Raw genomic sequence first — 27740 nt, 5'->3', positions numbered from 1 at the left:
ATTAAAAACGCAAATTTTTCGTAAAACGAATTATAATATTCACACAGGGACCTTATATACTAAACCTGCCAATAAAGAAAGGAGCTGATGCAAAAACTTGCATGCAGTAAGTACCTTTTAAGCACAATGCAAGACTACTCGGTGGGCACCGAGCAGTTATAACGTCGAAGCATGGTAGTGTAATCTCGAGAGTTAATTGCATGCGATAATTGTTTATCTGTATACAATAACCTATGGCATAGTTAAACTACTTTCGTCGTTGGAAAGCATAAATACCAAAAAATCATTATAAAATATTATATACTTGTCCAAATTAAACTTAACAATTACTGAAAAGTTATTTATGCACGTACACAAGAGTAATACAGTCTATACCTAACAATATTTTAGAAAATGTTGCGTAAACACGTCGCTTCATTGTGTGTCGCCGCATTTAACATAAGGAGTGTGCCGAAGACCTGTTTCACCTGATTCCTGCCGCATTATCCCATCTTCGCACGACATGCCACAAATTAGGATATCATGTCCACCATCTAGATATGAGGCGGTCCTCAACAGTGCGATTTTCACGGAACTTTCTTCCACATACTAAAAAGCTGTGGAATGAATTTCCTTTTGTTACACACACTACGGGTGTTTCCGGGACGATACGACATGGTAAAAAACCGCGTACACCTTCCTTAAAGGCCGTCAACGCTCCTATGATTCCTCTGGTGTTGCAAGAGAATGTGGGCGTTAGTGATCACTTAGCACGCTCATTTGTCCTCCTTTTCCATAAAAAAATGTTCGAACCTCATGAGCTTTCTCTTTGTTCCAGCCGCCTCAGCCTCCCTTCGCAGCGCTACCATTTGTTTGAGATTCTCTTGCAGCTGCTTGAGTTTGTTGTTGAAGAATTCTTTCACTGGTGTCAGCTCAAGTTTGTCCAGCTTGCTCTCAATTTCTCGTTGAATATCATCCAATGCTTGTTGCCACAAAGATTCCTAAAATTAATTTATAAAGGATTATTTTCTTTTGCATCAATGGTTATCCTATTCAAAAATAATTTTTAAAACCGTCGGCAGCAAATGGTAAAAGCGTTCCGAAATCATACCATAAAACCTTTAGTCTTAAAATAAGGTGTGCAAGTACGCGAAGTTTACGATAAAGATTTTTGGTGAATTAAATATTTTTACTCAAAATAGGATTTAAAATCACTTATTGAACGTCAAAATCTACCTGCAATTTGAAATTTTATGCCTCAGACCTGAGAAGAACAGGCGCAAGAAACTCAAGACTTTTTCTTTACTTATCTTTCTTTTGTCGTCACGATATAATTTCGTACATTACTTTTTAATATTAAGCTGTTTAGCCTGAGGGCGTCCCAATCATTAAGAAGTCATTATTTTATAGTAGGCTTTCCGACATAAACGCTTTTTTTAATAATGCTATTGAATTTCGTAACCCATTTATTTTGTACCTTTTCTGGGATCATGTTGTAAAAGCATATACATCGCCCAACGAAACATAAAAGTTAAAATCATGGTTACCACAATTTCTAGAAAATTCGATAATGTGCCTTAAAACTTTTTGTTGAGAAGAAATATATTAAGAAATCATTGTTAATATGGTGGTTTGCGTAGGTACGTACACCTTTTCCAACACTTCCCCGTTCATTTTCCCAATTAAAATATATTCTATACTACAGGTTTTAATCATGTGTACCTGCATATTAAGTTTTCCAAGAGCACGGTCCAGTCCTTTGGAGAGGTCATCACAGGCGATCTCGAACTGGTCGTGCGAGACCTTGCGTGCCACAAGTCTCAAGTCCGCCTTGTTCGCCATCGCTTCTACCATATCTTCACGGTCTAACTTTATTGTTTTCAATAGTTCGATTTGTTCCAGGAGTGACTGGAATTGTGATAATTATTAAAAATGTTGATATAACCTTTTGTATTTTTATTAGAATTTACTTGTAAATTGCGACTATTTTTTATGACAACAAGGGACGAGACGAGACAGACGTTCAGCTGATGGTAATTGAGCGGCACTACAAGTACAGTATCACGAATGTCTGGCATCCAGGGCTATGCGACCGGCTAGATCACTTGGCGCTATCTTCATAATAAGTGCATAACATAGACCATATATTACCTTAAAATTGTTGGGGTACAATATACCTTAAAATAAACGGTTCCATAGACTTCTTAATATATAAGAATAATAGTTACATACCCAGTAGGTAAGTAATAAGTAATGAACTTTTTCAAAGGAAGAAAAAGATTCGTACATTTGAACATAATTATGTTACATACATGGTATAACTAACGAACTTCTTACTACAAAGGAATTGCATATTTTAGCATATTATTATGTAAATACTAGCTGACCCAGCAAACGTTGTATTGCCATATAAAGTAATTTAAAAAAAATCAATAATTAAAATTGTTGGTGTACAAAAAATAGATGACGACCCATTCTCAGACCTACGAAATATATCGTACATAAAATTTATCGTACTACAATTATCATTATATCCGCTATTGGATTGGATGGAATAGAATAATATTAAAACGCAATACAAAAATAGGTGTTGATCGATCGTAGATCAGGTGAAAATTTGAAGTTGTATATGAATTTTTTAATGCTAAATCATAATAAAAAAATTGTCAAAAAAATTAAAAAAAATTTAGGGGTGGGTGACCCTTATCATTTAGGGGTATGAAAAATAGATGTTGGTCGATTCTCAGATCTACCCGATATAGACACAAATTTTAAATCAAAATTGGTTTAGCCGTTTCGGAGGAGTTTGGTAACAAACACCGGGACACGGGAATTTTATATATAAGATCTTACTCTCTAAATACTCATGTTAGAAAACAAGTAAATATTGATTGGAAGGATGTTGTTTGAATTCACACAAGTCAAAAATAGGGTCTCCCTGGCGAGGATAGGTACAGTTAGCAATATTAATGTACAGATAACGCGCGAGTTGAATGCAGAGTTGAGGAATGCGAGTCATGAGAGTGTCGATGAATTTAAACAATGCTTCAATTTTACAATTTAACACTAGGTTAAAATTATTTAAAAATATTTTCGTCATTTTAACCTAATAATTCAATCTCAATTTTTTGATCTGCCATTCTTCAACACACATGTCTCAAGCATTTTTCGCCTTTTCTCATGTTTGGCGACGAATAAAACTCGTTTTCTTCGGAACGGAACCTGATGGTCGGAGGAGATGCTCCCGCTCTGTACTACAAGCCCCGACTGCATTCAACTCGCGCGACAATTGTAGATACTCGACTGTAAGCCGAACTCTCGCTCACTGCTCAATATCAGTTTCGGTAAGAATAAATATTGTAAATTAAAGGTTATTTTACGTTCATGTGATATTGTCGACCCTCCTTCTCAGCTGCAAGCTGCATGGCGGTTTCCTGGATGTGTTTCAACTGCTCTTGCATATCTTGTACGGTCTTGAAAAGATCCATTAGCCCTTGAAGGAATACCTGACTGTTAAATTGTTACTGGAATATTTAAATTCCACAGAACATTAGTTAAATATATCTCGTTTCAGAGTTCGACAAGTCAACATACTCTCTTGAAATATTCTGGTGTTTGGTCTGTCCCTCTGTCACCCCAGTAGCGCCCGCCACCTTTTTAGGTTGTACACAATTTTTTGGAAGACACACATGTCGTATCGCGTAGGAGTAATTCCATAGTTGGTAAGTCTATCCCTTCTGCGAATTTATTTCCGTAAAAATCTTTAAAATCCATATAACAGGTTGATTCATCAAGTTACCCCAAGCAGCGCCACTTCACCGCTTGAATGGCATAGACGTAAAACGCATTCACCAGGAGGAAATATGCTACGGATCAATCAAATATTATTTGGATCTATCAATTATACGACTGATCTGTTCTTACCTTGTAAGTTTTCGAGAATGCTCGGCGAAAGTTTGTTCGCATTGTTGAGAGCCATTTGTTTTGCAAGATGTTCTAGCTGATCTTGGAATGAGTTCAACTATAACAGTTAAAGTAGTCAATAATATAATTGTAAGCAATTAAAGGGTGCACAATATTCTCCGAATCAAGTGCAGCAAACCCAAAACGTAATTATGTTACAGCAAATGCTTTGCTTTTAAAAAATATTTCGCGTGGAAGAGTGTGAGATTTGGCATAGTATTGGGATTGAGGAATTGAGTAATACTTGGGAGGCTAAATTGATACATTATCATGTAAGATATTACCTATCACATTTGGTAAAACTTAAAAAAATAAACAACATTCACCGTCTTACTTATAATGTTGAACTAGGGGCCCTCGTGGATTGTCACGAAATAAAGTGTTAATTTGAATGCATATTTTCTGTATATACAATGCCGCTCGAACATTTTTTAAGCACCTTTTAATAGGCGATTGGGATAGTTGATTATTGTACGTCAATACCTCTTCATGAAAAATTGCTCGGTCCATCAGGTCAAATTTAAAATACAGAGATGGTTACACACACTCACTTATGCAGACATGGAAGCTATTCTTAAAGTGATAGCTTAGCATTCATATAATGTTAATACTTTGTAACATGATTAATCAGATACACAATCACTCACACCCACACACACACATACAGAGTGCACTTTTTGACCTTTCGGTTCATATTGTTAACCATAGAATGTAATTTCGTTGCCTACAGGACAGGCTACGCCTAGTGTAGGGACCAAATATGATGTAATATTATGTGATAAAGTGTCTGTATATAATAAATAAATAAAATAAAATTATAATTGATAACTTGATAGACATCGTTAGCTTAGCCTAGCTTCTCGATTGACCAATATTCTCAACCTCAGAAATGTATACTGATGAGATGACGTTCTGTAAAAGCTACTTGCCTGATCTTGTGTAAGGCCATCTTTTTTGAACAAATCTTCGCAACATTCTTTCATCCGTTTTTCTAGATTGTTGAGTCTTTCCATTTGACTAGCCAGGTCAGGGAATCGCCCGTCGGCCGCCGTGCCACGTGGCTCTAAAATTCAATAATTGCTAAGTATGTACGTCTATTATATTTGGATAAAAGAACGAAATATATCCTATGAATGTGTAAAATATGTTTAAAAGTTTTCGGTTAAAAAATCTTATAAGAACTAGATTGAATAAGGTTCAAATATTGAGCGAGCTATTTCGAGAGCAACACGTATTGTGCGAAGAAGTTTTAATCCCTGTGAACAATGTTATTACTTGAAGGAATAATCAACTCTAGGTATCTTTATACTAACTTTAACTATGACTAACTCTTATTAACTATAGGTAACTCTTTAACTTAGCCCTGTGCTGCCCCGGGGCGTAAAAAGAATAGGGTAGTCCCAGGTCCAAGGGTGTCGTAAGAGGCGAGTACGAGCTTTTTGAAAGTGGGAGAGTCACGCTGCCGTCTTATGACGTCAGCACAATCGGGCCAGACTCGTCCGGGTTACTTACCACACTCGCACAGAACACCGGCGTAAAGTAGCGGCCTAGCGCCGCTATGTTTCGCATAGGTTTGTGTCGAGGACCGGAGGCCATTCCCCCCCCCCTCGTCCTTCCCCCCCAACAAAATATGAGAGCGGTATTTAAAGAGAAATTACCCCAGAAGGATAACGGCTCTTGTAGAGCCGGAGAATCCCTCCCCGAGCATTCGCGCTCGGGCTGCCCCTCGTATTCTGGGGAGGGCACGGTACCGCGTATGTCACAAGACAAACAGGGCAGCAACACCACGGCACCCCGCTCCGCGCTTAATGTGGACTTTTGTAACATCCGGGGAATTCACTCCAACTTAAACGCCGTCCACCACCACCTTGAGACGGCGCAGCCGGCCTTGTGTTTCCTTACGGAGACGCAGATATCTCGACCTAGCGATACGTCATATTTAACGTACCCCGGGTACAAAATTGAGCATAATTTCATGCCTCATGCCGGGGTATGTGTGTCCGTTAGGGAGGATATCTGCTGTCGCCGTCTCGGCAATTTTGAGGGTAGGGACCTGTCTACTCTCTGGCTCCGCGTAGATTTAGAGGACCGCGTCCGCATCTATGCGTGTGTCTACAGGTCCCATAGTGGTAACGCAGAAACGGATCACCTCATGGGCTGCGTTCAAGCGGCATTTGATGACGTACTTGCTCAGATCCCCTCCGCTGAAATCGTAGTCTTGGTTGATTTCAACGGGCACAATGCCGAATGGCTTGGATCACGTACCACAGACTACGCAGGGCGATCTGTGCATAATTTTGCATTGGCGTATGGTCTGTCCCAATTGGTTGAGTCGCCAACGCGGCTCCCGGATGTGGATAGCCACATGCCGTCCTTATTAGATCTTCTGCTGACTACACATTCCGATGGTTACCAGGTCTCTGTCGACGCCCCTCTCGGAACGTCCGAACATTGCCTGGTCAGGAGTGTAGTGCCTATCCGACGCCAACGTCGCAGACCACCAGCGACCCACCGCGTTTGGCACTACAAGTCAGCAGATTGGGATAGGATGCGTTCCTTTTTTGCATCCTACCCTTGGGGCAGGGTTTGTTTCCCTTCGCCGCCTTCTGCGCCGTTGCAGTAGCCGATGTGATACTGCAGGGCATGGATATTTTTATACCAAGCTCTGTAGTACCGATCGGTGGCAGAACACAGCCCTGGTTCGATGCGTCAGTTAAAGCAGCATCTGACTGCAAAAAACAGGCGTATCGAACTTGGGTTGCGGCGCTGGGCACAAAGGATCCGAACTGCAAAGTTCTTAAGAGGAAATATAACCGTGCCTCCAGATTTTTTAAGCGGCAAATCGCCCGTGCGAAATCGAAGCACGTCGTCAAAATTGGCGAGCAGCTTTTCAGTTAGCCGACCGGAACACGCAAGTTCTGGTCGTTGTCGAAAGCTGCTCTTGGTAACTTCAACCAGCCGTCCATGCCGCCGTTGCACATGAGGAATGACACCCTGGCCCATACGGCAAAAGAGAAAGCCGATCTCCTGTGCACTCTTTTTGCCTCCAACTCGACTCTTGACGACAACGGAAAAACACCGCCGACTATCCTGCGGTGTCAGAGCTCCATGCCTGAAGTACAGTTCCAACAGAAAACTGTTAGGCGAGCTCTGTTTTCGTTGGACGTCAGGAAGTCGAGCGGGCCGGATGGCATTTCTCCAATCGTGCTTAGAACGTGTGCCCCTGAGTAGACGCCGGTGCTAACGCGTTTATTCCGGCACTCTTCATGGAAGTCAGCCCTTGTCCATCCGAACCCAAAAAAAGGAGACAGTCCGGATCCGGCAAACTACAGGCCTATTGCTATTACCTCCCTACTCTCCAAAATCATGGAGAGCATAATTAACCGCCAGCTCTTGGCATACCTTGAGGGTCACCAGTTGATCAACGACCGGCAGTACGGCTTTGGCCATGGTCGGTCGACTGGCGATCTTCTGGTATACCTAACACATAGATGGTCGGCGGCTATTGAAAGCAAGGGGGAAGGCCTGGCAGTTAGCCTGGATATAGCGAAGGCCTTTGATCGTGTATGGCACAAAGCGCTCCTCGCAAAACTTCCATCATTTGGGCTTCCCGAGAGCTTATGCAAGTGGACCTCCAGCTTCCTCACTGGGCGCAGCATACAGGTCGTTGTCGACGGTTATTGCTCGAATCCCAAGCCCGTGAACGCTGGAGTGCCCCAAGGCTGTGTGCTATCTCCCACGCTGTTTCTTCTGCATATCAATGATATGTTGGACACCGCCAACATGCATTGCTATGCAGATGACAGCACTGGTGATGCCGTATACACAGGCCATGCAGGTCTCTCTCGGGAAAACGTCGACCACTGCCGGGAGAAACTTGTGTCTTCTATCGAGTCCTCTCTCGAGAAGGTCGCGGAATGGGGTAAGTTGAACCTTGTCCAATTTAACCCCCAGAAGACTCAAGTTTGCGCGTTTACCACTAAAAAAAATCCCATTTGCCGTATCACCGCTCTTCGAGAACACTTCCCTTAAAGCCTCGCCTAGTATCGGAATACTGGGTCTCGAAGTCTCGAGCGATTGCCAATTCCGTGGCCATCTGGAGGGCAAAGCCAAATTGGCTTCGAATAAACTGGGCGTCATAAATAGAGCACGGCAATACTTCAAGCCGGCCCACATTCTAGCGCTCTACAAAGCGCAGGTCCGGCCTCACATGGAGTATTGCTGTCATCTCTGGTCTGGCGCACCCCAGTATCAGCTTGATCCATTTGACCGCGTGGAACGCAGAGCAGTTCGAATTGTCGGGGACCCAGTACTCTGTGAACGGCTGGATCACTTGGCGTTGCGTAGATACGTCGCTTCATTGTGTGTCTTCTACCGCATTTATCACGGGGAGTGTTCCGAAGAGCTGTTCATCCTGATTCCTGCCGCCGAATTTCACCTTCGCACGACACGCCACAAGTTACGATATCATCCCCACCATCTGGATGTGTGACGGTCCTCCACAGTGCGGTTTTCAAGGAGCTTTCTTCCTCGTACCACAAAGCTGTGGAATGAGCTTCCTTGGGCGGTGTTTCCGGGACGATACGACATGGGTACCTTCAAGAAAAGCGCGTACACCTTCCTTAAAGGCTGGCAACGCTCTTGTGATTCCTCTGGTGTTGCATAAGAGTGTGGGCGGCGGTGATCACTTAACACCAGGTGACCCGTACGATCGTTTGTCCTCCTATTCCATAAAAAAAAATTGTCAATACCTTCTCGATAACAGTTTTTTTTGTAGAATATATGATTTTAAAATCACTAGTGGGAGGCTCCTTTGCACAGGAAGCCGGCTAGATTATGGGTACCACAACGGCGCCTGTTTCTGCCGTGAACTAGTAATGTGTAAACATTACTGTGTTTCAGTATGAAGGGCGCCGTAGCTAGTGAAATAACTGGGCAAATGGTGACGAGCGCAATTTGTGGTGCCGCTCAGAATTTTTGGGTTTTTCAAGAATCCTGAGCGGCACTGCATTTTAATGGATATGGCGTATCAATTACCATCAGCTGAACGTCCTGCTCGTCTCGTCCCTTATTTTCATAAAAAAAAGCACATTGAACGTAAAAATCTACAAGACATTCGAAAAGATATGTATGCTACATTACTAAACAAATTAATGCGGCCTGCGCAGAACTAGTCAAGAATCATACATTATTATCGTCTATATAATCTGCCAAACTATGGAAAGCTTTCTTTGTCAAATAAGCTATAATATATTTCTTAAATTTGTGCTCAGTAACTCTTAGTGTACTGTCTTGTAGTTTATTGTAAAAAGATTAAGTTTTCCACCCTCAGAAATTACGCAACGCGGTCCATTTGGGATTTGGAGCAGAGTTCGGTCATTTTCTGTTAAGAGAGACGTGCGGTCATTCGTCGAATGTTTGCAAAATAAAATGATTTAAAAAAAATATTGTGTAATTAATCCCAGAAGCGAGGGCTATCACTATAAAAAATAATAAATTGTTTTAGATTTGAGCGACGTGTGGCAGTAATGGAGTTGAGCAGGTTATCAACTGGAAAGTACATCCTGTAGATGGAGCCACAACCTGAGAGTTGAACAAGACATACCAAGATTTTCGGTAAGAGCGCTCGGACGGAACCCGAGAGGTCGCGGGTTAGAATCCCGCATCATTCACATAACATATCTAAATGTTTACCCATGCTCTTGAAGGAGTTTGTCAGGCTGTCGAGGTCGAATCGTATACGATTCATGTCTTCTTGTATTTTGTTGACATCATATCCAGTGGATGCGCCTGTTGTTGCATCTTCCGGGGCGTCTTGGGCTGTCGCTGGGGCCGCTGCTATGGCTGCTACAGGGGCAGCCGCTGGAGGACTGGAAAAATCAAAACGCTCTTGTATTGCAAATTGCAGCATTAAAAAATCTAATCTCTTTCGCCAGTAATTATGGACTAGAAAATATTTTTTATTGTTTATTAAAAAAATCCACCAATGACTATAAATATCAAAAAGTTATTAGAATTAGCCATTATTTTGAAAAAATCTATTGCTATTACAAATGTTATAAATGATGATCTGTACTGTGCTGCTAAGTTTTACAAAATCACTTCGACGAGAATTCTCGTTCCGGCGTTTGGCGAGTCAACAGCTTTTGAATGTGCCTCGTGGAGAAGATTAAGTGCGTCAGAGATTACCTAACTTCTGTTTTAGCGCGTTCGTGTTATAATGAGGTCCAAAGTTACTACGCTTAGAAAGTAACCTGTGGAAATAATATATTTAGACGAACATTGGAGGATGTTGCTGGGCTAGCTCGTTTTTATAGTGCCTCAGCAATGTTCACGGAATTAAGGGTGGATGATCTCTATGACATCTTGCGAAAGCGATCGGCCTCATTGAGGCGTAGATTTTGGGACAGTCCAATAGCAGTTTAAAAACACTAGCAGATAAACATGATGAACTCTTTTTGCGACACTGGGGAGACATGTGCGTAGTGGTATTTATGCCCTACCATAGGAGCCTTTAGTATTAATTATTGTTTATAAATGTATATACTAACATATATATAAGTTATTTTACCAACATATCTTGTGATAATGGGACGGAACACGATTCCCTCCCTAGAAAAGAAATTAATTCTATACAATGCACTCGTCAAGCCTGTGTGGACCTATGGCATTAAACTATAGGGAACTTTTATTAAATTAGGCGTTACTTTGCGGAAATCCATAATTATACAAATGATTTAAGTTTTCTTTAGTGTTAATTCCGCCAATATTTGTCTTTAAAACAATTCGATACGTGTTTCGCCTCTACACGAGGCATCCTGAGGACGTGTTGTCTCGCCAAAATCTGGCACGAAACTGAATGCCTCGTGTAGAGGCGAAACACGTGTTGAATTGTTTTAAAGACAAATATTGGCGGAATTAACACAAAAAAAAACTTAAATCATTTGTATAACTATGGGGAACTGCCAATGACAACAACATAATATGTCTGAAAAGGGCACAAAACGGTATCTTGCGGACAATTATTGTTAATGTACCCTTGATTTCTCGCAGTAACAAGATACATAACTCTCTGGACATGCCCACCATAAAGGAGGAAATAAAAAAACATTCTAGACGCTACGACGAACGCCTAGCCTCTCACGCAAATCCCTTGGCTATTAAATAGCTTGACTCCTCTCAAGCCGGGAGAAGACTAAAAAGAAAGCAAGTCTGATTAGATTAAGGGCTGGTCGAGGCGATGGCCTCCAAAACCCAAATCTTTAATTTAAACTCTACGAAACTGATTATAGTCAATACCGACTGATGGCAGTTAAAAAAACACATCTTGGTTTACCTACGTCTGTGTCTGAAATAAATAAATAAATATTATTATTGGTCCTCACCCGATAGCTGCACCTCGACTGAGCGAGTCTTGCAAACCAGCCGTGCCTGATATTAAATCTTGAACTAAAGAACTAAGCTTGGATATGCCTTCTTCAGCAGCTTCAAGTCGTGAAGACACGTTCAGGGAAGTCCACATGTCTGTTATTGCCTTTAAATTTGTTTGGGATCTGAAATAAATCAATGCATACATAACTTTCTATAGAATCTCCACATATTATTTCTCAAACATGTTTTTTGTGGGAACGCCATAATATGCTGCATCTGCTGACGCGCTATGGCGATAATATACTGCAATTTGTACATCGCTGTCAGCTGAGTACTAAATGCAACTTGGTCAGCGCATACGGACACAAGCTACGCTCACCGACGTCAGCGCTGATCGTCGGTCGAGCACTTAAATTGAATGCAGCCTAAAGCTAATAGAATTATAGAGCATATTGATTTTGACGAAAAATAGACAAATGTTTATAATTAAAGATATTTCCAAAAACCATGAAGCGTGCTTATAAATCTGCTTTGGGTCGTTTTGCATTTCGATACACTTTAGATCGCTTTCTGATGCTACGAATAAGATATTACTGCTGTTCTGCACAAGGGTTAACTGCTAGTTTTGTCACGTAGGCCTATAAAACCCTTTCAGTGGCTATTGTGGTTGCAAATGATTGCTTTTTGTCCGAGGAAGGCAAAAGTAGTAAAATAGTAAATAGTAGGTAGCTTAAGCAGAGAGGCTTTGATTAAATTCGTACTTTAAGAATTTGTGCAATAATTCTGTTCCTGTGCAAGAAGCTTGTTAAGCCTTGCAGTAATTCTCTTAATTATTAGTACCTTTATTATTTCTTTTATTATTATTCTCTTCTTAGATTTCGTGACCCAAATAGGGCTAATGTGTTTATTAGTCTAACCTATGTATGTTTACTTGTTCATTTTTGTCGCTCTGATGACGCGTTGCCATTTGCGAATTTGATGTTATATGATGATGCAAACTGGGCTAAGTCATTGGTATGTAATTAAGTTAATTCAAGCGACAGACCTCACTTCTTCCAAGATGTCTTCATTTTTCGGCATGCTTCCATAGACTCGGTTTCTGAGATCATCTACCGTAGACTCGAGTACATTAAATTTACTCATTGTGACCAATGAAAGTTTCTCAGTCGATGGAGACTGTGTAGTCAACATTCTTTGCCCTGAAAAAAAAATGCCCAAAAATTGAACAGAATAAATAGGTACGAATGCCCCAGTGGTCATTCACATGTTTTTAATTTATATAATAAATATCCGGACGACCGAGCCTTGCTCGGATTTTTAAGAATGTACAAAACTTGAACAAAAAAAAAAAACTAATAGGACATCTGGATTCGAACCAGGGTCTTCTGCTTTCCGGATCACCCAATGTCCCATCTGAGCTATAATAGTCTTGTATATAGTGGCGAAATTTACCTTTGTATTCTAATGTTATTGTAGCTGTTTCTCATTAAAACATGGATAAAACCATTTTTTTTAAATTGAAACATAGCTAGATCGATTTATCACCCCCGAAATCCCCTGCATACTTAATTTTATGAAAATCGTTGGAGCCGTTTCCGAGATTCAGATTATATATATATACAAGAATTGCTCGTTTAAAGATATAAGATTAACAATTCTCTGAAGGCATATTTCTTTAGGATAGAAATAGAAAACACTATATTAGCAACAAAGAAACACACAACACTACAAGTTAAAATATTAATTAGAATCTTAAAATACTAAATTAAATAAGGTGAAAAATATTATAAAAAATAAATGTAACTGTGTGCGCGTTATTCCCAATGATATTACAGTATATTCCCTGCTGAAAGGAGCTGACTCAGTACCTACATTGTTGGTCAGTGCAGAAGACACCAACACAACACTTGTTTTCAGCAGCCCCTCGTGACATTGATTGTAGACAGTTGCTATAGTCTTCCCATTGTGAAATATACGACAGTTTTCTCTACAAATTAAATTTTTACTGTTCAGGTTTCTGTTTTAGTAATGTCCCAAATATAATATTTTGACAGCACTTTTAAATAGACATTTTGGAGGCCAAGATAAACATAGCAATTACGATAGTAAATATGCTAGCATGAAATTATATCAGGTAGTAATTATCACAAACTTCAAAATAATTATTGATTATTTACTGGCATAGCCAAGCATCAGCTTAATCAATTGGAAACTTAAGTGTTTTAACACCTGATTGCTTATATTTATAATCAGCATTTAAGTCCACACGTGTTTCTACGTATGCCCTACATATTTTGAACTGGCAATTTGTAATACAATTATTTAAAAAGTTACATTTCGGTTTGCATGTCATTAGTATTTGTGGTGGCGCATTATATTGCTTCGAGCCTGAAAGAAAATGCCAATCGGTAGATTGGTCTTTCCTTTCGAAGATTTGCCTTCGAAAGTAAGAAGAGTCGAGGTATTGGTAAAAAAAGAAAAGATAGTAACTTCTATTTTTGGCAAATCATAGCACTACAGAAACGCTTGAAAGGGATAGTTGTTGCTGGTTGGTATGGATATACGTGTAGGCCCAGAGTTTTTGAAAAAGTTTGCGAAAAACATTCTCGCAAAGTTTTTCGAAAACTCTGGGCAACTTCCATCGTGCCTGACAACGCATCCTCACATTCCGTTTAGGTAACGAATGAGTTTTTCAATGCTTCAAATGTAAAATTGGTGCGACGCGTGCACCATATAGTTGGTATATTCCATTTAATTCTTTCACATTATGATTTTTTTCTCCGAAAATTAAATATAAGCTAAGAGATATACGATGCACACGCCCTGAAGAGGCGGTAAATGAGATAAAATAGGCCATTCAAGATGTCACTGACGGAGATTGTAACAACTGCTCTAAACAAGGGTTCCAAATTCAAATTTAAATATTTTTATTCAAAATAGGATTCAAAATCACTTATTGTGCGTCAAAAACTACCACCCATTCAAAAGAGACTGCCCTGAGGTCTGCCTGCAGGTCTGAACCTGAGAAGAATGGGCGCCAGAAACTCAGCGGGCTTTTTTTTAATATAAAAATATGGATCACAATATGATATCGTACAATAAACATTTATAATTAAAGAGCCTGAGGGTGTTCGCTTTATTCCCAGTCCGTGGTGTCATTAAGAAAATCGTTAAGCTATAGTAACCTTTCCCACACTTTTCCGTAACGTTATTTAACAATTCTTTTAAATTTCGTAACACAAATGTTTTGTACATTTTCTGGAATTATATTGTAAAAGCATATACATCGCCCAACAAAAGACTTACTAACTCGACCCAACCGAGTAGTAGGCATAACAAGTTTATCTTCCTCGTGTTTATTATTATGAATGTCACAGTTTCTAGAAAATTCCTCAATGTGCTTATGAACATACGGAACATTATCAAAAATGTATTGAGAAGCAACAGTCAAAATATTTACTTCTTTAAATTTTTCTCTTAATGACTCTTTAGGACCTAGGTTATAAATCGCGCGAATAGCCCTCTTCTGCAGCACAAAAATGGTATTAATATCGGCCGCACTGCCCCATAACAATATACCATAGGACATAATACTATGAAAATAACTAAAGTATACTAGTCACGCCGTATCTATGTCAGTTAACCGTCTAATTTTCTTAACCGCATATGCTGCAGAACTAACCCTATTCGCCAATCCTTCAATATGGAGGCCCCATTGCAATTTGGAATCAAGAGTTAAGAAATACAGCAGATTCCACTGGTTTTACCACCTCTCCGTTTAATAAAATATTCGCATCTACATTTTTGATATTTGGCACGGTAAATTTAATATATTTGGTTTTATGACTATTTAACAATAAGTTACTGGCGCTAAACCAGTACACGATGTCAGATAGAGCATTGTTTACTTCGTCAAATACTCGTAAAACTTGGCTTCGTTTCACTTTGAATATAAATGAAGTGTCATCCGCAAACAATACCACCTTGTGTTTTTTTTCTACAAGGTTACGTAGATCATTTATATAAATTAGGAAGAGGAAGGATCCAAGAATAGACCTTTGTGGTACCCCCATACCGAGAATAGTCCCAGGAGATCCCCTGCCATTCACTTCGACCCTCTGAATCTTATTATTTAAATATGAGATCAGAAGATCGAGCGCAGATCCTCTTATACCATAGTGACATAGCTTCCTGACCAGCGTTTAATGTTGAACACAATCAAAAGCCTTAGATAAATCACAGAAGATACCACGTGCGTTCTGTGATTCCTCCCAGGATTCAAAAATATTCCTGATGAGTTCAACACCTGCATCCGTAGTCGAGCGTCCCCTAGTAAATCCAAATTGTTTTATATGAAGTAACTTATAAGTATTAAAGTGAGTAAGCATTTGGCTTAAAATAATTTTTTCAAAAATTTTACTTAGGGTCGGCAACGCTGAAACAGGGCGATAGTTATTCGGGTCAGAAGTGAGTCCCGATTTAAATATTGGTGTAATTTTACTATATTTCAGAAGGTCAGGAAACACGCCATGTTCAATACAGCTATTAAAAACTAGTGCTAGATATGGTGCTATGACGTCAATAACTAAACTTATTATTTTTACAGATATGCCCCATATATCAGCAGTTTTTTTGATTTCTAAAGATCTGAAAGTTTTAATTATTTCTGCTGGGCTAACAACACTGAAATTGAAATTTTGTTTCCATTCCTTAACATTTTCCAAAAGAAGTTACTCAGCAATACTGGTGGAGGAGACAAGAGTGCTTGAGATAGAAACTGGAATGTCAGAAAAAAAAATCTCCAAAGGAGAAGCTACTTCCTGTTCAGAGTGGATTTTATTATTGTTTATTATTAGATTATAATCAAACTTCCAGTCTTTCGCTCTTCCAGATTCCCAGTTAATAACTTTCCAAGTCATTATTATTTTATTTGAAGCATTTTTAATTATTTCTCTATGCATTGACTTAGCTTAGTACATACTTTCTTAAATAATTTTGAATATTTTTTCACATATACAAGAAAATATACATCATGATTACATGATGATCTCTCACTATATAGTTCATATAACCGTTGTCTGCTCATATGAATACCAGCTGTTGCACAGTTGTTAAATTACAAGAGACCACCTTCTATTATATTACAATAGAATATAATAGAAATCTATTTATTTACAATTGGGATTAATAATAACATGGCATATTAACGATATAAATTAACATCAGTTTGTAAAGGGACTTTGATATGGGGAGAATATATGGGGGATATTATAGTAACAAAATGCTCAGGCTTCTTAAAAGGTGGCCTGCGCAGTACCAGTCAGGAACCATACATTATTATCTTCTATATAATCTGCTATACTAATATAAGCAGCCAGAAGACGTCCACTACTGGACCAAGGCGTCCCCCAAAGATTTCCACGACGATCAGTCCTGGGCTGCCCTCATCCAACGTATTCCGGCGATCTTGACTAGATCGTCAGTCCATCTTGTGACCTATCAACACTGCGTCTTCTGGTACGCGGTGGCCATTCGAGGACTTTACTGCCCCAACGGCCATTTGCCCTACGAACTAAGTGCCCTGCCCACTGCCACTTCAGTTTCGCAATCATTTGGACTATCTCGGTAACTTTGGTTCTCCTACGGATCTCCTCATTTCTGATTCGATCTCGCAGGGAAACTCTGAGCATAGCCTTCTCCATTGCCCTCTGCGCGACCATGAGCTTTCTTATAAGGCCCATAGTTAGCGACCACGTCTGCGTACCGTAAGTCATCACTGGCAACACACACTTAAGAAGCTTTAATATACTTTTTAAATTTGTGCTCGGTGAGTCCTAGTATACATTCTGGTATTTAATGATGAAATTCAATACCAAGTCCCATGACAGAGCTTCTAACCATAGCGAATCTATTACATGGCATGTACAATTTATTCTTCTTCTTGAATGCAAATAATTTATTGGAATACTAAAACTTCCTTAGCTTTCGTTACTTGTTGTCTTGTCGGTATCCGTGAACATGATATCTATTTAATTTAAATGTTCAGGCATCCATTTGTGGTCCTCATCATTTAGTTCACTTCATATAATGATACTCTTTACTTACTTTACTTATTAGATCATTTATACGTCTCGATAGACTATGAAAGCTGTGAAAACGTCAAAAAAATTGAGTTCAGAAAAAGCCTCTCTTTTGAGAAATTCACGCACACTAACACAAAGTGTCATACAAATCGCGAGTTAAGACGCAGCTTGTCACGCACACTAAACTAATATTCCTCGCCTGTTTATATCGGTTGTCTAGCTGGTCTAATAATAATAGTGCCCTTCATAAAGCTACGGATCGCAGCAGATGGAGGGAAATCCTATGGGAGAAATGATTCAGCGGGGGGGAGTCAAGACCCTCAGTAATGAGGAAAACGACGCGAGGAGGAGGAGGAGGAACTGATCCAACAGCAAGATACTCTATCTAGACGTATAAATTATCTTAGATTTGAGGATTTCAAGGAATCCATCATCAGATTTGAATTATTTTCCGTGCCATTCGATAACTGACTACTTCCAATTTCCATTAAATAGAAAATCTGACATTGTTTATTATGTTTGATGGGAAACCACATAAGTTATAACTGTCAGATAAAGATACGAATTTTACTTTAGGACAGTATAACGGCCTTGAAAGTCTTTTTAAATTGTCAATCATAAGAAAAAATTCCGACTAACCTGTCTCTGACTTCCTCCTTTGTTCCACTGAAAAATTATAAATAGTTAGCTTTCGCATACTCATATAAGTATCTCCCTACGTTATTAAAATACCATAATATTTTATTACCTATGTATGTTAAAAGTGTTTTGTTGAAATGATTTTATTTTAACAACCGTTTATATATATAAAAAATGAGAAACAGTCCATTTATTCGAAGAAACCTCGCTCCCCACCTCCAACCGCACCTGCACCTCGCCCGAAAGATCCGAACCAAGACGAAAATGTACTTGAAGTCATATCCACACCATAGTTACAGACCTGCATATCGTCCATTGACCAGTGCTTAAATAAAGTGTGCTCTATTGCTGCATAAGGAAAGCTTAATACTGATCAGAAATTATGGATCGATGCATTATGCCGGAGAGTGGGCCATGGTACTTCGCAGATGGCTGTACAATAACAGTCTCTCAAATCTAAAACCTTTTCAAGGGCATTCTTCAATACAAACCCTCCAAAGCCAACTTGACTTATCCCAGCGACTTCAAGATCTAAAGCTGAGCATTGAGGAGTCTTCTAAACCTGCCCCGGGAACATAATTTGCTGAGATGGTGAAAAAAGGCACTAACAATTTCATCCAACCAAATAATTTGAGGTTAGTTGCCATCTATCCCAATGACAAATTGAAGTCAAGCGAAGAGACGAAATCTCTTGTACAAAAAATATTGGCCCAGAACAAATGAAATTACATGTTAGAGGCCTGCGCAAGACAAGGAATGGGGGTGTCATAATCAGCACAGATAATAAGGAGGACATCCTTCTGGACGGCCATCTTGGATTTCAAAAACGATCACAGAATTGTTCTCTGCTCAAACAATCTGAACAGCTAAAGCACTCAGGACTTACGATCGATGAGATTAGATGATTATTAACCAACGTGTGATGTAATTTTTTAATTTATGTCCGGAATCGCTGCTGAAATTCTGATGGTGTGTTGCATAAGAGCCAAGCCAAACCAAATAAGTTATAACTGTCACATAAAGATACGAATTTTACTTTAGGACAGTATAACGGCCTTGAAAGTCTTCGAAGTTTTTTAAAATGTCAATTATAAGATAAAATATCGACTAACCTGTCTCTGACTTCCTCCTTTGTTCCACTGAAAAATTATAAACAGTTAGCTTTCGCATACTCATGTAAGTATCTCCGTACGTATTAGGTTAGGTGTATTAAAATATTCATATTAAAACCCAGGTAAGCAATTTGCTTTAGTGTTTTTTTTTGTATAGTAGATCGTAGTTTTGTTGTATCAACGATTCGAAATATATTAGCGATATAATAATGTAATTATCTGTATGTGTGCTTGTATTCCTACTAATAACATAATATATACTAAAGGTAACCTCCGTTTTATTCCTTTGTTCCGCCGAAAAACTTCGCACGACACGCCACAAATTAGGATATCATTTCCATCATCTGGATGTCTCGTGTTCCTCCGCGCTCCCCCTCTGCGGTGTAAGGAACTTTCTTCCTCGTATAACCAAGCTTTGGAATGATATTCCTTGTGCTGAGTATGCAGGACAATACGACACGGATACCTTCAAAAAAAGTTTGTTCTTTTTTCTAAAAGGCCGGCAACGCTCCTGTGATTTCTCCGGTGTTGCAAGAGAATGTGGGCAGCAGTGATCACTTAACATCTGGTGACCTGCAATTTTCTCGAACCGATGCGGCCATTCAAGCTTAGAGTATACACCCTAAAGGCCGGCAACCCATCTCTAGAAGCCTGGTGTTGCGGTTGTCCATGGGCGGTTGCCTCACCACATCTTATCACGTGAGCCTCTTGCCTGTTAGCTGTCTTGCATGAAAAAAAATATTTACCTGGTTCTGTCTTCTGCTTTCTTTCCACTGAAAATAAAACAATTACCTTAATTGTTATTGTTCTTTCACTCTATTAGCACATATCTACCACATTGTTACCAACGTGTGATGTAATTTTTTAATTTATGTCAGGCATCGCTGCTGAAATGCCTCTGGTGTGTTGCATAAGAACCTCGACGCTGATAATTTTCGTGAAGTTTCTTATTTATAATACGAAATGAGGAGAATAGTAAGATATTCATCTAATACTAAGTAATACGCCGTGCGCATTACAATACAGTTCCGCTCAGAATTCTAGGATGACCCAAAATTCGTAGCGGCAACGTCGTTGCTCTCATCATCTTAAGACATAAGATGTTAAGTCTCACTAGCCCATTAATGCCACTAGTTACGGCTCCCATCAAACCAAAACACAAATAGTGTTTGCCTGCTGCAACTACTACTTCACGACAGAACAATGCTGTGCTACCAATCTAGCCCCCATCCTGTGCTAAGAAACGACTCGCTGTTATAAAACTAGCCTCCACTGGTAAGCGGTAGCTAGTACCAAATAATTAATATTCTTAAAAATATTGAGATACTTTACCAACTAATATCGTATCAGGTGATGGTTCTTTTGCTGCTGATGTTACTGAAAACAGTAATAGGAGTTTATAAAACATAAATAATTATTTCGTCCACATTGTTATCATAGTTTTTTTATAGAATGCCATTATTTCCTTCTTTATGCATACATATAGGATGTCCTAAAAGTCAAAGATAGTTTCCAGGTTTGCGCCTTTTGCGCTTCATCTCTACCACAAATAAAATGATTCAGATAATATTAGGGGTACAGTACAAAATTGGCCTTTTGTGGTAAAGATTTAAAATTTTTTCTTTAAGGTAATATATATTTTTAAGTCTCTATCTATAGATATATACCATCTCGTGGGAAGGCCATTTATGCCTTTGCGGTTTATTCAGCAACTCACCTTTTCCAACTTTGGAGAGTTGGTTTGGAGTTTGGGCTGTCTCACTGCAAGTTTTATCATCATTGTTCGATCAGTACAATAGATATAATACAGCATCTGCTGTTATTGCTAGACTCTATAGTGACCATCAAATAGTCTCCATCACTTTTATGTTTACAAACTTATTACTTCTTAAGAAATCCATTATCAGTTTAAGAAAAACAAATTTGTGCTTAAAACTTTTATGTTAAAGCCGAATAATTATATTTGTGACTTAATAGTCTAACTATTTACATATCATGTGGTTGTTAATAAGCCAATGTCAATCACGCATAGTTCCGTACGCCCCCCCCCCCCCCCCACAAATTCCTCCACATATAATAACTGATCCACACACTTAAAATACATCTCCTTTCCAATGATTTTGTACTGTGCGTAGATCCTTCTTCTGCCAGTGATAATTTCTACACCTTTTAGAGCAGTAATTAAGAGTTTTTAACCTCTTGGCAATTCTTATTCAACTTATAAAATTATCCTTTCACCTTCTAGTCTTTATCAGCCCGAAACGCTTCAGTGATGTGGAAGCAGATAATTTTGCAACTATAATTCGAGGCCTATCTACCGCATGGGACAAAAACCTTTGTCTCCTGCCTGCCATTTGTCCAGTTAGAATTAGTTTTTGGACATAAATATGTCTACGGTAAATACCGCGCTTAGGATCCATGCCGCCGAATATATAAAATAATCTCCGTATACTCTAAGGAAACTGTGGTTTATCATCGAGATTGATTCGATTAGCCAGCCGATTGTTTTTATGCGAAACTCATGAATTACATACATACCCATTTTATGCAGAATTCTAGTTTTATACAGCTATTATGATAACATATAATATTCAGCAACTCACCATTTCCAGTGTCCTGAAAATAAACAATATTTAATTAGTAACAGCAGATTATTAAAAATCACTTAATATTAAATAATTATCGAATTCTATAAAACAGAAACTTACAACTGGAATTGTTATGAATGAACGAAATGATTTTTTTATCGAAGCGGAGGATTAACGAGCTTACTGGTCACCTGATGGAGAGGAATCACAGAAGAGTTGCCGGCCTCTTAAGTGCGGGAACGAGTTTGTTTTGAGGGTATTTATGTTGGATATTTCTAGAAACATCACGCAAGGAAGTTCATTTAGGAAGGTAATAATGGAACGTGGAAGAAAATTTTATCAATACCGCCGTCAGGAACGTCACACATCCAGATGGTGAGGATGATATTAACGTATTGCGTGTGGAGGTCGGATTGGACGGCAGGGATCAGATCAAATAGCTCTTCGGAACACTTCTCGTGATTAATGCGGTAGAAGACAAATATCGGAGCCACGTCTGAACGCAGTGCTAAGTGATCAAGCCATTCACAGAGCACTGGTTCCTCGACGATGCTCTATGTTGTACGCGGTCAAATGGATAAATGATTGAAAAAATTAAATATTAATTTGTATCCTTCTGGGGTAAACTCTGTCATATTGTGGTAAGGAACCTCTGCCTCATCCGGGTTTTCCGTGCAAGTGTGGTACTAATACTACTGACCCGTTGTTGCTATCATCATAAGTCGGCAGCGCGACTCTCCCACATCAATACAGTCGCCTCTGACGACGACAATGGGTCCGGCACAACTCTATTCGAAAGTGAGTCGCACACCTTCAAATAAAAAAATGGTTGGCTTCGCTTCTCGTATTGCAAGAGTATGAGAGCCGGAGATCACTTACAATGAAGTGATGTACATGCTCGATGGTCTTCTTTTTCCATAAAAAATATCAGTTCAGTCCACTGACCTGCATAAATACCACTGGACAGGCTGCTCCACATATTTGACAGCAAATATTTTGTGCCTAATTAAAGCGTCACTCGCGAGCATCCAGAGAACTAATTTGGACGATTAATACAAACGGAGAGAGAAGCGTACTCTGAAGTATTTTTGCATTTTGAACGTTATTTATATTTCCGTGTTATTTATAATTCCGGATTTTTTTTTTTGTAAATAGTTTCCCACCACCTGTCGATGTCTGTTAAGCTGAGGTCGTTATCACTAGTTTTAGTACCGCAGACTCTCGCTATGGTCAACAGCACCAAAATGGCGAATACATATCAAACAGGCACAAAAGCTCTGTGACAGCTGCCAGTCCAGTGGTAAATAGTAGAGGTCAGTGGTTCGATCTTAACCTAACACAAACTGAACTAGTCTTGACTTGCCTGAAATAAACCAGTTTAATCTTGCACAAACTGGTTTAGCCCAAAAAGAAAGGGTTAACCATCATATACAAACGGACCGTTTAATTTTCTGACAATGTGTCGTGAGTATAAAGTTAAGAATGAACCTTATCAGTGTCAACGGCGAACTCGGTAACAGAAATGGTTTGTGAGTTCTCCCTTGGGATCGTTGGAACAGCGCCTCTCAACTCCACATTCTTGCCAAGTACCCTCAACTGCTGCGCGAGGCAGTGTAGGACTGTTTGCAGCATGCAGAAATCAACAACACCCACCTGCGTGAGAAGAACGTAGTTTTAGCAGAGAAAAGACAAAGAATTACGGCCTTACAAATAAAATTGGCATAAAGTTATAACTAATCATAAACCAAGAAAATGTAAAATGTTTACAAATAGACATTTCGCTTACGATTGGTTTATTCGGACGTATAACGTTTCCCGCGTTTATTTGCAAGGCAGCTTGTCATTCGGAAAACTTCAGAAATATCATTGTATTGACAGTGTTGTCAACGATATTGTAAACATTTTGCATATTCTTTGTTTATGCTTAGTTGGTTGGTAGGTAAGTTTATTTCAAGGCCGTTAAAGTTTTCGTATATCAAATTATTAAGGAAATTGTCTGGTTTATTATTTATTTTATTTCAAAACATACGCACTAGCCGAATAGATGTGATGTTGAAATTTAAATCATTAAAGATCATACATATATGTCCCTTAAGAGCGCGAGATTATAGATCAATTATAACTGATTCAATGAATGAACATTTTGTTCGTCGTTTTTAGGGTTCTGTACCTCAAAAGGAAAAAAACGGATCTTTACATGATCACTTTGTTGTCCGTCGATCCGTTCGTCTGTCTGTCAAGGACCCTTTATCTCGGGATCGGGATGGAGATGTCGAATTGAAATTAAAACGATATAGTCAAATCTACAGTCTCTTGAAGCTGTGAAAAAAACTAAGTTAGCACAAAAAGACATAAGTATTTCAAAATCGTATATTTCGTAACTCTCAAGGGAATTAAAATTTGTAGTCTAGGTTTTTGCCATCAACATATTCCATGCCAAATAACTTCTGCCCAGCATGATTTCGATATATATTTATTATTTTAAATTAAATACTTGATTAGAAAACACCTCTCACAAGCCAATAGACTAGTACTTCTATATATAAGTATGTCAAATTTGTCACTCATGGTACCGATTTTTTATAGAAACCGCTGCAAAAGGTAGCGATAAATTTCGAAAGGTTTTTTACTTTAAGACTCATACTACCGAAATAAGTTCTCTAAAGGCGCTGTATAATTTTCCATACAATATTTTTACGCAGTCGCTAGCAAGTAGGATCACTGTAAATAGTATAGGAACAGAACTCGTAGGTGAATAGCGGCCACAGGTGATTAATTTTTTTTTCTAAATGTATAATTCTTCGTTTGATAATTTCATTTCTTTAATTTTTTTATGATTAAGGTTAAATAAGCTTCACCCGTGTGTTCATTTAATGTGGCCATTGTAGCTCCACGCTGTATAATATGTACGGAACCCTCGGTGGGCCTGACCAACTAGCACTTGTCCGTTTCCTTTTAGATACTATTGTCTTTTTTACAAATTATTATTATTTCAAAAATGATTTCTAAATATATGAACCTACATGTATCTAGGATGATTATATATCGATCAATATAAAAAGTGTATTTTCTAATAGTTACGGTTAATTTACCTCAGGGGTGCCGATTGCCAAATCAATCATTTCACTAATATTCAACAGAGTCACATTCTCTGAAATGAAAAAAGTTTTATATTAGCTATTTTTAATGACGCTATTAATCCACGATTAACGAACCTGTTATAATGTTTTTACCACGGACGAGCAAAAAAAGAAGGACTCCGCGCCGTGATATTTGTAAGTGAAGCACCTTTATACTAGTGTGTGTGCGGGGATAGGGGATATTAGTTACACAATATGGCCACCATGGCCACAAATACTTTTATAGTATCATTTTTACACTTTTTCACAACACACGACGGCTTTTTTAAATATTTTATTGCGACGCAAACTGATCTGTCACAGACGATTGCAAATCTCATAATGGCGGCCCATCGGCTTGTATTAGTGTAAATGTGTGCGTGTGCATGTGGGCTATGTATTTACTCATTGACTTGATTTGGTGCTTCACTTTCTGTCAGGTGACACGGAGTCCTTCTTTTTTTATTCGTCCGTGGTTTTTACTAAATCTTTTATTATCCTTTTATTCGTCAGCACTTTCTACTAACATAGAATTAATTTATAGTCTCATCTCCAGAAAAATCAAATACATTCAGAATTTATTGTTTTATGTTATGACAGTTCCGACTTCCGGTGCCTAACTTCCAGCTTTGTCCATGGGATTACGTTGAACCATACTTACAATATACTAGAGAGGGAAGAACATCTCTAATGTAGATACAGCATGATAGAATAGGAAAGCCAATATATTACTGCAACTGATTTTAATGGACAAGTAGTAAACAGTCAGCCACGCTTGGAAATATAAAACCACTAGCTTACGCACACACTGACAAAATTGGTTACAGTCCCTTAACTATCATAATTGAGATATAGTCAAAGTCAACAATTTGTCCAATTGATTCATATAAATTCTAAGTCTAAGAAATCTCAATCTGTTATTTTAAACTGATTCCCTTACTTCTGGGCCTAAATATATAAATTTCATTTCTGCCGTATGGACGATGCGGGGATTAGATCCGCCCCAACTAAGAGCGCTTGGTCTCTTTCGTAAAACAGTCCAAGTATGCCAAAACTAGATTTAAGATAGGAGATATAAGATTAATAATAGGAGAGTGTTGTCGAAGAGCGGCGGAAAAAATCATGTCGGAGGCATCTAAGACCCAAACTCCGTGAAAGCACGTGATTTAAATTCTGCTAAGCCATGTTTCTGCCTTGCTTCCAATGGTCACTGCTCATTTTTTTATTATATTAGTGTAGATACCAGAAGATTTACCAGGCAATAAGCCATATTGTCCTTCATTGATCCACTGATATTACTTACTGTAACTACACTTAGTAACTACTTGCTATACCCAGAACTGGTATGTTCATGTTCTTTAAGATTTTAGGAAAAGAGAGGCATTTTGCCTTTCTTTTCCTAATTCTAATTCCTAATTCAAATTCAAACATTTTATTTGAAGAAGTATTCATCAATAATTTTTAAAGTGAAAACTTCGCTAGCCGGGTTGGGCACATTTTGGTAAGAGAAAATGTTATGGGTTTGCGTCACCGACATGCTTATGGCATCCAAGCCCCGAACTCCATGAGCAATATGTCTGTAGCTATACAGCTGACGTATTGTGCAACATTAGTGCTGTGTATATCTTATATGTGGAATTGAATGGATTTAGTGAAAAACTTAATGTATAGGTAGCTATGCCGTGCATTACTTAGAAATTTAGAAATAGTGAAATTAAGAAAATTAGAAATAGTGTATTTGTTTGTTTAATAAATTATTATTGAAAATAAGTTTATAAATAAATGAAAACTATCAATTATATTGTTTTAAAACATTATGAAATTTAAATATTTATACTAAAAGTTCTTAGTTTCACGTCAGCCGATAATGCAGCGACCATCGATTATGAACTTCAATAATCGGGAACATTCATATTGAAATTAAATAATTAAAAGTTCTCAAAGCTGTTAAACGGTTCTTCTTCAGCCGCTGTAGAAGGTATTCATTATGATAATCGCGAAAATGCAACTACAAAAATGATTCGTAATGTTGATAATAATAAAAGAATATATTAAATTACCTTTTGCCCTGCCAGCCATTGTGGTACGGTTATTTCTATACCAATTTATATAAATCTAAAGATTCAATAAAAAACAAAATATATTTGAGTAGTAACAAAAGAAACGGCAGTTATACCAAATATTTACTAACAGTGAAGTAACTTATAAAGCATTTTATTAAAATTATGTCTTTGTAAACAAACAATATGTTTTTTTGATTAGTCTGTGACAATAGTTCCAACTCCCGTCAAATGTAACTACATAATAATATAAATACTTTTTATAGGTACGCGAGCAACTCTAATAGCCTAGATTGGCCTAAGCACATGTATGTCATATTGTCCATCGCATATTATTATTATTATTACCGTCCACGAGATCCATCAATATCTTGGTGTTCCCAGTGTTCGGTCGGAAATTGATTAATTCAAAAAGAAATACGCTGATCGCCTCTCGGTTCACCCAAGTACCCTCTTAATCCGTCCCAGAGCGATGAAAAGGCTGAAAGGAAGGATGTGTTATAGGAAGGCAGATGAGACACTGGACTCTTCGTCTAAACGTCATACTCATCCACCTCATCCGCTTATAGTCTTGTGACTGATTGCAGATCCGACTTAGAGAGAAAAAAAATTACCGTCCGGACCGTACCGAGTGCGACGCCGGACCAATTGGTGCGAGGTGCCCACCGGACTGTCCGAGGGTTCCAGCCTTACCAAATCCAACTATTAGTTTAGGCTATAAGAAGCACCTATAAACTGAATCATAGTATTACAATTATTGTTTTCCTACCGAAGGTTATTCTGCGGTAGAAATATATCTTTAGGTTAGAGGGTTCCATAACGGCAC

At 38.5% G+C, this 27740-nt stretch overlaps 1 protein-coding gene across 1 annotated transcript in view; it reads right to left on the bottom strand.

The window, feature by feature from the left end:
• LOC126971251 (myosin-9-like) overlaps nt 1–27104 on the bottom strand; it is a 33072-nt gene extending 5968 nt beyond the window's left edge. The window contains exons 1-16 of the mRNA XM_050817447.1: nt 26915–27104; nt 24828–24886; nt 23224–23388; nt 21751–21763; nt 20480–20524; nt 19894–19920; nt 19148–19174; nt 18036–18062; nt 12359–12512; nt 11328–11495; nt 9637–9812; nt 4872–5005; nt 3904–4000; nt 3360–3472; nt 1702–1887; nt 793–980 (exon numbers count right to left, since the gene is read on the bottom strand). Coding sequence (XP_050673404.1) covers nt 793–980; nt 1702–1887; nt 3360–3472; nt 3904–4000; nt 4872–5005; nt 9637–9812; nt 11328–11495; nt 12359–12512; nt 18036–18062; nt 19148–19174; nt 19894–19920; nt 20480–20524; nt 21751–21763; nt 23224–23388; nt 24828–24886; nt 26915–26933 — 1598 coding nt within the window. The 5' untranslated portion in view covers nt 26934–27104. The remainder of the gene's footprint in view (nt 1–792; nt 981–1701; nt 1888–3359; nt 3473–3903; nt 4001–4871; nt 5006–9636; nt 9813–11327; nt 11496–12358; nt 12513–18035; nt 18063–19147; nt 19175–19893; nt 19921–20479; nt 20525–21750; nt 21764–23223; nt 23389–24827; nt 24887–26914) is intronic.
• Nucleotides 27105–27740: the final 636 nt, after the last annotated feature.

The sequence above is a fragment of the Leptidea sinapis genome, chromosome 23 (assembly GCF_905404315.1).
Source record: "Leptidea sinapis chromosome 23, ilLepSina1.1, whole genome shotgun sequence".
In the NCBI taxonomy this organism is placed as follows: Eukaryota; Metazoa; Arthropoda; class Insecta; order Lepidoptera; family Pieridae; genus Leptidea; species Leptidea sinapis.
This window is presented reverse-complemented; position numbering and strand designations above follow the sequence as displayed.